This window comes from Rhagoletis zephyria, unplaced genomic scaffold, assembly GCF_001687245.7.
Source record: "Rhagoletis zephyria isolate East Lansing unplaced genomic scaffold, Rhagoletis_zephyria_1.1 Rzeph_scaffold_01154, whole genome shotgun sequence".
Lineage (NCBI taxonomy): Eukaryota > Metazoa > Arthropoda > Insecta > Diptera > Tephritidae > Rhagoletis > Rhagoletis zephyria.
The window spans coordinates 52,505-65,260 of record NW_016158238.1 but is presented as its reverse complement, the minus strand read 5'-3'; the positions used below and the strand labels follow the sequence as shown (position 1 = coordinate 65,260).

Sequence of the window (12,756 nt, the reverse complement as noted above, 5' to 3'; positions counted from 1 at the left end):
GATGTCTTATTTTCCTTAAGTATTTCAGATCCTCCCTTCGGCAGCAGAATATGAAAATAGGACGCTAAGAACCTAACAAAATGAAAAACAAAATATTCGTTGCAGAAACTGAATGAGCTACTCCGAAATCCGGGATTTATAAGACTGTTTTACTGTAGGTTAGGTTCTTATATGAAAAAACATTAATCTTGCACAAGGAAGAAAAAAAAGATATCCAACCTCATGAAGAATAAGCCGCTAAAGTGAATGGCGTACTCAGTTTTTTAATACAACTAACTAGAGAGTTACCCGCGCGGCCTAAAGTGACTATTTGGTACTATTTTTCCCGAATTTTCAAATTTATTCGCTAGGATTTTCCCGATAGTAGTAATTTTTCCAAAATTAAAATACTTAAAATTGTAGCTAATTTAATGTGGTTTTTAAGAAAGCGAACAGATTTTGAATCGAACTATATTTGAGTAATAGTAAATTAAATTTAAGTGAAGCCATGTTGAAAACCACTTTCCAACTTGACAAACATCATCACAAAATTTTAAAGCTAAAGGTTAGTATTCTGTTCACAGCCGTGAAATTTTTCCAACAACACATATTGGTTTCTCATGAAATTTTAACACATCAAAAAGTAAAGTGTAAACAAAATCAAATAAAAACAAATTTCCAATCAAACTGATTTGTGTAGATCAGGGGCCTCCTTGTAAAAAATTGTGGAGGCTGTTTAATATATCTTATTTTATTATATTTCTTAGGTTTTCTACATCATGCTAAGTTGAGAGAATGAATTCAAATTTTTTTTGTCAACTACGATGTTTGATTTCACTGTTAAAAAATGGAACTAAGCAATTCTTCAGAGTGCTCGCGCATTTCATTTACTTAAATAAGAAAATTATTTGCAACATCAATGCAGTTCTACACAGAGCAAATACTACCTAATATAATAGAGTATGGTTTTTACTGAATAAGAAAATTAATATGACAACAATAAGGAATCGCCTCTACCTTCGTCCACGAATAATTCATTATGACGCACAGTGTTTAATTTCCATATTCTAGAAAATATTAATTACATTATTTTATGTCGCCAAATTTCAAAACAACGTCAAAAATGTTTTTAGAAATGCCTGATAAAAACGAAACAATAACAACTGAAAAAATTAAGTCAAAGTGTAGGGCGGGACGGGGTTTGCTTTGGAAAATTACCGAGCGCAATAATATTTAAACTTGTATATTTGAAACTGAATCTCAATGCTTAATTTGTCGGTGTTATATGATTTATGCAACTATTGCTAAAATACCATTTTGGTCTTATTTTTTAGGTATATTCTTTTTAATGAATATACATTTTTGGGATTTTAGTAAACTAGGACTGAGTATTTCATGTTAAAGTAAAACGGTGTTAACTTAAATTTATTTTTAGCAATTTATTAATTTCATGAGACCCGCAAACTCGTTATCCGCCACTATTCGATAAAGTTTGTATCTCAGTTTATTTGCCACTCCTCTTAAACGGTGTTAACTTAAATTTATTTTTAGCAATTTATTAATTTCATGAGACCCGCAAACTTGTTATCCGCCAGTATTCGATCAAGTTTGTATCTCAGTTTATTTGCCACTCCTCTTAAGACTTTAACAACACAATTTTAGCTGCTGGAAAGTGCAGGTTTTGATGAAATTTTATTTTTTCAGGCCTACTAGGAATTTAATTTTCTTCAAGTAATTCATTTGCCTTTTATCTCGACCGAGACAAATTATTGTATTTTCGCTTTGAATAGAGAAAGCCTGATTCATTACCTTTCCAATGGTATCCCATTTTTGTAAATAGAGTTAAGTCAAAAAAAAATATTATTTTTAAGTCCATTTCTGTCAGTTTATAATTCCATTAAGCATTTTAGCTTTTGTAGTTAGTTAAATAACTCAGTTTTTGCCTTTTTAAAAATTTCAGTTATGTAATAGGGTGGCGTGACAGTAACTCTAAATGACCAATCTTTTGTAAAAAGCTTCGCCTATCTTATAACGTTCCTTGTGCAAAATTTCATTAATCTATCTTCAATAGTATTCGAATTACAGAATTAAAAGCAGCTAGATGGGTCAAATCTTACACTGTGCGACGGTCTTTTACATGTTTTTAGGAGTCATACTTTTTCCGTGCGGTTTACTTAGTTCAAAAATTTCCTTAGTACTAAAACAGAAGCTAGAAAGTAAACATAACCTAGGCACACACGCCAAACATACTTTTTCGATCTGTACACAATATGTTAGTGTTTGACCGAGCTTCTCCGATTCGTGACGTGCGCCTTGATGTTGATACACAAAGGGGAGTGACCTACAGTTTTACGCCGACTCCGAATCCCGATAATATTTTTATGAGAAGCTGTTTTTCATGGCAGAAATAACAGTCGGAGGTTTTGCTATTGCCTGCCGAGGGGAGGCCGCTATTAGAAAACAATTTTTTTGTTTAATTTATTTCTTAATGTTGTCGGAAACTGGACTTTAACCCAGGCCCTGCGGAATGGTAGCGCGCAGTGCTTACCACTACACCGCAGTGTTCTAACCCGTCATATGATAATAAGTAATCATACCCATTTTTTTGTACGTGAAATAAAGTTTTACGATCGCTTCGGGCAAGGTTTAACCCCTTAACCCCCCTTTGTGTTCGCCGCTATTGAATTCTATAAACTGTCAGTTTTCACAAAATTTAAAATGTACATTTGTATTTTAAATTGCTATGAAAATTGTGTTGCTAGCTTCATGTTGCCAACATGTCGCAAGCTTTGTCACAGAATACTACTTTGCTGAGGAAATGTTGTGGAATTTGACACTTATTTCACAGAGAAAAATTGTATATGCAATTTGACAGCTTTTTTACGTGAAACGGGAACAGAATAGTATGCTTAAAGCAGACACGGATGAAACTGCCGTACTATGGAATACTTTATCAATATTTATGACTGATAGGCTGACTTCCAAAACATCAATTGCTTTGCATACGTACAAAGTATAATGTCCCATAACGCCGTACTACAAAATGTTGACAATGTATACTTTTCCAAAACGCATTCGAAAAGTTATCGAAACGCATCGCTAGAGCAACCAGCGCATCAGAAACAAAGTTGATGCTTCGTTTGCTTTTGGTTACCATTGGTGTTTTAAAAATGGAAAATTCAGAAAAATTGTTCATTGCTAAATTGAATATTTAAAATATGCAATGTATAAGGTTGCAATGTGTCGCAACTCTGCATATACAAACTGTTTGAATACCGCAGTATAACAGTCTCCAAACATTGTATTGATACGTTTTGGAAGTCAGCCATAATTACATTACTACATTACACTAGCCAATACCCGCTTGCTTTGCGGCCCCTTAAAGCACCTTTCGAACTGTAAAACAATCATTCAATCGGTTAGGAAGCACGGCAGCAAATGGTTCCTGATTTAAAAAAAATTATAGATACTAACTGAACTTTAAGTTTAAATAAATCTTTATATCTGTATCGCGTACGTGCAATTTCAAGAAAATCGGACCATATATACAACTTTTTTTCGAATAGGTCAGTCCCTAGTACAGCTATCTACAGCCAAATATTAAATCCGTCCAGCCCTTTTGCGTGATTGAGTAACAAACATACAAACTTTCACATTTATAATATTAGTAATAGATATAGAAAGAATATATGCCACACCCATTTTTCCAATAACCTTCAGTTTTCTACACGAGCATGGAACTCATTTCATATATGTACTACATCCATACCGAATTTCAGTACTCCACCGAAAATTCTTTCAGAGATATGCGGTGTCAAAAATGCAGCATATATAGTGCCACACCCACTTTACCAATAAGATATTTTCCCGTGGTAAAATGGAGCCTATATTTTAAGTTAGAACTCTGGCAATACATCGGGGGAAACTGCATTTAATTAATAATTTAAAAAGACAGATTGAACAAACGAACGGAACATAGAGAATATAAATTTTAATCAACATTTCCACTCCCTTCGACATTGCTGCTAGAGGTTAGCATCTTCGGAAATTATTTATTTCTTTCAAATAGTAAATGCGCACATGAAAGTATTTCCCTACCTAGCATATAAAAACGACATGGTTAAAAACTTCAAGAAATTTTAAAGTATGTCAGACCTGATTGTACTGAACATGGCTTTACTTAAACCTAATTTACTAGTTCAAATATAAATCAATTACAAAATCTGTTAGCTGTTAGTCTTTTTAGACCGTGTGGGTATCTTTCTGGTTGGTTGTATTAAAAACTAAGTAAGCCATTCGCTTAGCGGCTTATTCTTCATGAGGTTGGATATCTTTTTTCTTTCTTGTTCAAGATTAATGTTTTTTTTATATAAAAACCTAAACCTACAGCAAAACAGTTTGTGTTGCCTTCTAATGTAGAAGATATACAACATTTCTTGTGCATACAACTTCGGCTACGCCATCCACAGTGTGTTTGCGTAGAACCCACATCGAAATTTACAAAAAAGTGCATAGTTAAAAGCGAATTTATTAATAAACTAGTGCTCGGAAATTTAAAACCTTCATCTTAAATTAAAGTTTACTCCTTTGACTAAACGTGTATCTTAAAGCTTTTAGATTTGGGGCAATATCATTGTACAAATAAAAACCGTAACCAAGTTTCACGATTAGGGACAACAAACATTCTTTTTTGTTCGTTCACATAAAACAGTGGATTAAAATGTACGTATATGCAAAAGGAAAATTGTTACGAATTTCAAAAGTTCGAAAATACGATTCGGATTGAAGCATACCATTTTTACGATTCGTAACGAAACCCGAGTACGAAAGTGTTGCAGAATAGGGGTGATAAACAGTTCCTGCACTTTTTGAATGTCGGGTCCATTTTTGGTTTCACACATTTTTTAGAAGTGTGTAATAGGCCTGGGTAACGCAGCAAATTTTCTGGCGCTGATAGCATGAAGCCAACGCCATGGCCGGTATCAGCGCATTGAATCAGTGCATTGCGCCATACTGTCGCTTTTCGCATGCTGCTGCATCATGCTTCTGTTGGCGCCAGTCTGTCTTCTTTGCGCGCCATTCTCTCTTATTTTCCCGCCGTTCTGTCTTCTTTTCACACCCTTATATCTTCTTTTGACACGAATTTTGCTTCATTTGTGCACGTACTTTGTGCAGCAATGTGAATGGTAGTTTAATGGAAATAAAAGATTGTCAACTTGCCGTCCGGTAAAGTACTACCATAGTGAAATAATATTAATAATAATATATGGTTTGAAAACGTAATATTCCTTACTAACATTTTTCTTCCAGATTCCTCATTTCTGACAGAAGAAAGGAGCACAGTGTTGAGTATTTAAGCCCGGTCTTCCTTTATGCACTCTGTAATCCACTAAATCCATTAAAATCCATTTAAATAGTTCTTGAAATTACATTTATGCTAAGCTTTGTTATAAAAATAAAAGCTAAGATAATTTTTACAAGGCTGTTTGAGTCTTTAATTGTTATTTTTCAATGTTCATTATTTTCAAGAATTTACACATGTATTAACAGGGTTGCATCGGGATACACTATGTTTGAAAGTGTGTTCGATCGACGCATTTCTTGCATTTCAAGCGAGCTACGCTGACACGAGTTAATTCAAAACCGCGTTTGATGCCATATAAACAAGGTACATGATTTTTAAACAACTTCCTGATCTTTTTTAAACTGAAATTAATTCATGATCTCTAATGTATATGTATACGCGAAATTAATTGAATGTACCCTAAAACAGTATACAAATGCAAAATGAATTTAATTCATGATCTCTAAAGTATATGTGTAAGCGAAATTAATTAAATGTACACTAAAAAAGTACAGAAATGCAAAATGAATTTAATTTATGATCTCTAATGTATATGTATATGTAGATAACAATTCAGTAGCCCTTAAAGTACTGAATTCTGCTGGCGTTGGCAGAGAAGACCAAATGGAGTTTGACTTGACTTGACTTTGAACTTATATCTTACTTACATATCGCTGTAATATACTGTATGAGAAGTGAGTGTGCTAAACACTAAATAAATTCTGTGGTTTAAAAAATAAAAATATCTTCGTAGCATTTATCTGGGGTTTAAAAGGGCAGGACAGAAAACAAATATTTTTAATTGCTTTATTCCTTTATTGTTTATTATTCCTTTTATTTAAATTTCCTTTGCAGATGTTTTTGAAACTATACAAAATTTCATGACTTTTGCCCTGCTTTTCAAAAGTTGCAAAATTTGTATAAAAAGTTAAGCGATTTCAACGACATTATAATCAAAAGAAAGGTAATCAATTTACCCTTTTTTGATTCATATTAAGAGTTAAAAATTAATTATTAAGGTTTACAAAAATTTCAACTATGCAAAATTGCATGACTTTTCCCTTCTTACATATATGTGTTTTCAAAAGTTGCAAAATTTGTATAAAAAAGTTAAGCGATTTCAACGACATTATAATCAAAAGAAAGGTAGATGATTTGCCCTTCTTTTGATATATATTAAAAGTTAAAAATTAATTGTTAAGGTTTACAAAAATTTAGGTTTCTTACAACTCTGCAAAATTTCATGACTTCCCTGCTTACATATATGTGTTTTCAAAGGTTGCAAAATTTGTATAAGAAAGTTAAGCGATTTCAACGACATTATAATCAAAAGAAAGGTAATCGATTTACCCTTCTTTTGATATATATTAAAAGTTAAAAATTAACTACTAAGGTTTACAAAAATTTAGGTTTCTTACAACTATGCAAAATTTCATGACTTTTCCTTGCTTACATATATGTGTTTTCAAAAGTTGCAAAATTTGTATAAAAAGGTTAAGCGATTTCAACGACATTATAATCAAAAGAAAGGTAATCGATTAACCCTTCTTTTGATATATATTAAAAGTTAAAAGTTAATTATTAAGGTTTACAAAAATTTAGGTTCCTTACAACTATGCAAAATTTCATGACTTTTCCCCTCTTACACATATGTGTTTTCAAAAGTAGCAAAATTTGTATAAAAAAGTTAAGCGATTTCAACAACATTATAATCAAAAGAAAGGTAATCGATTTACCCTTCTTTTTTTATGTATATTAAAAGTTAAAAATTAATTATTAAGGTTTACAAAAATTTACGTTTCTTAGATCCTTGCAAAATTTGATAAACTTTTTCTGCTTTTATGTATATTTATAGGTAAATACATATACATACATCCATACACTACTATTGACTACTAAACTAGATTATATAAACTTAGTTAATTTAGCTTGAAATCCTAATCGCTGTATAGCTGATTGCTTAAGCCTAACGGTATTTGCTTGTTGTGATTGAACTTCGGAGTGACTATCTTTAGCACACCTAGCGTGAGGGTGCAAAGCTCGATGTCTGCCTTGTATGTAACGGAAGAATTGTTTGTCTTCAAGTTTTCAGTCACAATTTTCACGCCAGTATGAAAAAATTTAATCGATTTTACGGCGGTATATACACGTATATCTAAGTCAAAGCTATTGTGTGATTGCCGATGAACTCGAAATCATCATCTTAGTCCCAATGCTTGAGGGATAGATACTGAGTGGCGTGGCTTAACGATCCATTCAAGTGCTCGGCTCAATGAGATAGGGTCATCGTAGGCGTAGTTAAAGTCTAGCTGATGAGAATGATAGCTGGTGGACTCAAGAAGTCGATTGAATTCACGTTCCACTTGAAAAACAATAGGGCTGTTCAGGATCTTGTGGAAATGGTCTTGGATTTCCACATTCGTTGCGTTTGTAAATTCACAACAATAAAATGCACACGGTTGCCATGTCAGCAAGCAAAAAATTTCAAAATGCAATTCCAACCGCAAATTCAAGACCATTTCCACAACACCCTGAACAGCCCTAATAATATTTATAAAATAATATAAATACTTATTACGTATTATTTCTGCTCACCATGTCGTCCTTATGCTTGGGCACAGGTTTTCCAAAAGCTCCACATAGCGGGCATGCTAGCCTAACCTGGACTATCTCCCTTTCAATTTGTTTGCTTAGTATAGTCATGCATTGCCCCAAACACCTGTTACTACCATAGCGCCTAAATCACCAATATAATTTCTCTTGCGAAAAGTACAATAACACAATGACATCCATACCGAATTGCTGCAGCTGTTGGGCAGCCGCTAACCCTGAGATGCCTGCTCCAATTACTATAACTTTGCCCAACTTCTTAGTAGGTATGGGACGTAAACGTTTAAAAATGCCAAAGTTAATAAAACCATGTCGATCCAGGAACGAATGTACGCACTTCACCAGGATCGCTATCGAATCGTTGATCCATATCTTTTATAGCGTTTTCTACAATAAGCTGCTGCTTTGGATTCTCGATTCACATTTGCAAAAGGGTAGTAATTGAGATTGTTTTCTCCATTTTACACATCACACTTTCATATTTCTATTGCTTTACGAAGTTTTTATATCTTTTACGCATATTGACAAATTGTTGGCATTGTTTTCAAATTGTCAACCCTTTCTTCCCCATCTTTTTTGTTTACCTTTTTTAGATGCGTATACGAACATTTTTTGCAATTTGCGTTCATGGTGCGCAAGCTCGTTATTGGCGTTACTGTAACCAATGCGCCACAGGGTCAATAATTAGTGTATCAGCGCCAGTAGCGCCACCGTCGGTATCAAAGCAATGAAGCAGCGCCGCGCTGCGTTGCCCATCACTAGTGTATAAATCCCCGCAGATAACACACACCAGGTAAGGTGCAGTAGCGACGTGTGTGACCAAATTCCTGGCAGTTGTGACATTGAACAGGGCCTCTACGCTTAAGGGGTTCTTCTACGGAGATTTTACAGTGTGGAAGATATCGCAATTGATATATTTGATGCACTTCACCTTTCCTTAGGTTATGAAAGTCAGGTTCTAGCTCTATTTTGAACATCGGTTGAGGGATGTTTTCTTTATTTTTAACAGGGTTCGTATTTGCACCCACATGTGCAGCACATCCTAACATTTTAAGCTCACACACGTGTGCTGTGCATATAAAAAATTAAAAATTTGCTCACATCACATGTGTGTGCCGTTTGGTAAAAAGCACGGGCACATGTGTGAACTTTCTTTTTATTAATGTAAAGCACACGCACATGTGTGTGCTATGCGCAGAGAAACTTATACACTTCGAATTCTAACTCAAATCTTAAAATAATTTTTTAATATGTTTTCTGTCATATAAAAAACAAACAACATCTCACTTTTTATTGAATTGTCTTTCAAAAAATAACGTTTAATAAACAAATTCTTTTAAGAATATATTATGTGCATGTGCATGGGCTGAAATTTGTACAAAAATCGGCTCACACACATGTGCATGTGCTTAATAACAAACAGCACACACTTTTCTGTGAGTAGAGTTTGTTTTCCACTTATGCACACACATGTGTATGAGCAGTGAGTGCAAGTTGAATGTGTTTCTGGCGTGTGTGTGAGCAGAGCATGTGTGTGCAAATACGAACCCTGATTTTTAATGTTGATTATTATTATTATTAAAAACATTGCGCACCTTAAAACTTTCTTCCCTAAGAGCATTTTCTATCTCTTGTGAGTTCACACTGGACTCGATGCCTTTTATGACAACTGCGCTAGAACGACTACTTTTAAGTTAATAAGTGTAATACGATTTCTTACACTTATCAAACTCATTGATAATTTTACGAAAAGTATCTTCGTTTTGAGCCTGAGTTTTCACTTCGTGTATATTACCTTTTTAAATAGGAACCAGATAAAAATTATTTTCCCTACTAGTTTTAGGAGAGTACCTACCAGAGCATTGGAACTTTCTTCTCGTAGATAAATAGGTGCAGACTTGTGTTTTTTAACTACTTGTTGATTAGAATAATTATTCATATCAGCGAGAACACTAAAACGATTACTCTCCGCCGATGTACATAGATTTACCTGAAGTGACTACTTTCATAATTTTATTTTTTGGAGTTTGTTTTCCATATTTTCGGGTGTGCGCTTTCGCTTTATTAATATGTAGCGATCTAATCCAGTCTGAACAGTAGAATTTTTTGCTTTATTTTATTCTTATTTGTTTGTTGCTGTCTAAGTATTACAGGCTAACCTAATATTCGCGGCTTGCGTTTTGGTACGCACGCTTTCGAATTGTTTTTTTTTGCGTCAACCGAAATTGGCTTGCGTGCGTTTGCATTTGATTTCATTGAGCGAAACGTCAAATCAAAATGTCACACAGAACAAAAGTTGGAAATTGAGTTAGCTTCATACGTACGCCGTTCAATTTCGGTTGGTCCCATACAAGTTGTATGTCCATGAGAAAATTTTGACAGTAAACTGCCGGCGTGCGTGAATATTAGCAGGAAACAGCGTAAAAGGGCCAATTGGTTGAGAAAGGGCGCGCTAATAGCCTGGTAAGTAGCATCTGCGGCAATACATTACTTTTTATTAACTTCTAATGCGTACCTATTTCATGAAATACAATGCAAACTGTGTCAACATAAGACTAAATTGCAAAGGCATAAACCAAGCAATTTTACCTGAAATTGTGACGCCTGCAATCAGCATCAAATAAGGATATCGTTCCAACGAAACCCAATACTAACGCACAAAAAGGAGCAGCTGCAACAGCGAAACCACAATCAAATAATAAAGGTGCCAACAAAGCAGATTCTACAAAAAAGCAAGCAAAGTCCACTGCCAAACTAAGTCAGCCACTAAAACAGGCATGCCCAGCGCAGGGCACTTGCTTATGGCGTTCTACCAGCGTTGGGCATGACTGCGAAAGCACAATCAAGGATACAACAGCAAAATTAATTGTTAATGCAACCACGCACACCCGGCTCCGATTATCAGGGTCCAGCCATTAAGGTAAAGTGTAAAATACATTTACTTCTATGAAGCAACTAAAACAGAGTAGGGGTACGGCTTAGTTATTTGCACAACAATTTTGGGTTGCTGTGCGCAAACACACACTTGTAGACAAGAGTCTACGCTTTATTTAAAAACAAAAATTCATCTGTGCACTAATTTTTTAATAATTTTGGTTTCAAATATGGTATTTTTGGCAAATTTGCCAGCAGGCTATTCATAAAGTGCGGTTCATCCTCTTTCGTTTAGGGGGGTTTGGGGAGCCACGCCCCTCCCCCTCCGCCCCTCTTACCCTAAAATCGTTGTACAAATACCTAAACATTTCCCCAGCATAGAATTACAACTATTTAATTGTATTAAATTGAAATGTTTATGACAAGTTGAATTATCGTAGTTTTAGCAGTCCATATATAATAGATTCCATTTCTATTTATTTACCTGTGAATTGCAAGGATTAATATATAATATTCCAAGGTTTTAAACAATAAAACAAAGTTTTCTTAGTCAATATTTTTGTATTTTTGCGTTTTCTTTTGTGTGCTGTTTCAATAATTTCTGGGTTGAGTTTTCATATTTTAGCAAACACTCGTGTTCTTAAAAATATTTTTTTAATTTTTATGACACATTCAATATCAGACACTTGTTCTATGAGTTCTTTTATAAAATCATTCCTAATGAGTAGTGTTTCTCTATTAATAATAATAATAATAATAATAATAATAATAATAATAATAATATACACTATGTTAGTGTTTTTTATGAGAAGCTGTTTTTCATGGCAGAAATACACTCGCAGGTTTGCCATTGCCTGCCGAGGGACAACCGCTGTTAAGAAAAAACCTTTTTTCTACATTTTTTGCGATGCTGCTTTGACCAGGGTTTGAACCCAGGCGTTGCGGAGTGGAAACTCGCACTGCTTACCACTACACCACAGCGGCCGACACCATTAACTGCTACAAATATTGACTAAAGTTGGGCGCTTGGAAGTGATAAACCACCATCACTTAAGAGGTTCACCCATGAGAGTGATGGGTCGTCGCTAGTTTCGAAGGACGAGGTAGGAAATTCATCACGTAGTCTGTAACATATATATCCGGCTACATTTTCTAGACCGTCATATTCTGGATCAGTAAACTCCCTCAGTTCAATTTCTTCCAATGGAAGTATCATGGGTCGCAATATCGTACCTGTATAAAAAGTTTCGTACCTGTGTAAGTATGTTCATTATACTAGTTACAATACAAAAAATTTCAAATACCTGTAAGAGTAGGCTGAGATGGTTCTGGTATCATCAACCTCGACATTCCCTCCCGTAGAAATTGCGCCCTCATTGCACGCAAGAATGTATGTTCTGAGCCGATATTTAAATTCCTGTTGGTCGGGGTGGTCGTGCAAACCACCTTTAGCGCGTATAACTCCAAATAAATTTTCAAGTACATCCTGGTTTAAATGACACGTACCCAATCGTCGCTTAAGGCTGGAAAGCAACATTTTTACGGCTTAATTTGACTGTATAATTCCTAAAATTAATCACAAGCATATGTATATATAGATTATTTAAAATATGAGTCATAATTAAAACTGTGATATACCATTATACTGGTAATAGTCCATTTTTTCCAACGACTCTCATATTCCCCACCGGTTCTGACATTTCGTCCAATATTTGGTTTTGAACATCGATTGCAAGGCCATACCCGTGACGCCGCACCTTAGAATCAGCATGAGGTACCCTGACCACGTCGAACCAATCATTCGTCTAAAAAGTATAAGTGATTATTACACAGATATATGATTGCTCATACTACGTGTATAGCTTATACATTTTTAAACAATTGGAAGCACTCTTGCCAATTGTGTCCACTCAAGTGCCCCAAGCTTCCAGCTCTTGTGATTGCTTGCG

At 34.6% G+C, this 12,756-nt stretch overlaps 1 protein-coding gene across 1 annotated transcript; it reads right to left on the bottom strand.

Annotated features, from left to right (window-relative positions):
* Positions 1 to 11,726: 11,726 nt before the first annotated feature.
* Positions 11,727 to 12,503, bottom strand: LOC108362971 (uncharacterized). The gene is made up of 3 exons (XM_017616133.1): positions 12,446 to 12,503; positions 12,112 to 12,373; positions 11,727 to 12,040 (listed from the first exon to the last, which is right to left on the bottom strand). The coding sequence occupies exons 2-3, from the start codon at positions 12,290 to 12,292 to the stop codon at positions 11,820 to 11,822; spliced, it is 402 nt and encodes a 133-aa protein (XP_017471622.1). The 5' UTR covers positions 12,293 to 12,373; positions 12,446 to 12,503; the 3' UTR covers positions 11,727 to 11,819.
* Positions 12,504 to 12,756: the final 253 nt, after the last annotated feature.

Bases quoted from the DNA above. Each gene is read 5' to 3' on its own strand.
- LOC108362971 (XM_017616133.1), bottom strand. From the start codon at position 12,292: ATGTACTTGAAAATTTATTTGGAGTTATACGCGCTAAAGGTGGTTTGC. The intron at 12,041-12,111 runs GTATTTGAAATT...CTTTTTATACAG, and splicing joins ATCTCAGCCTACTCTTACAG to GTACGATATTGCGACCCATG.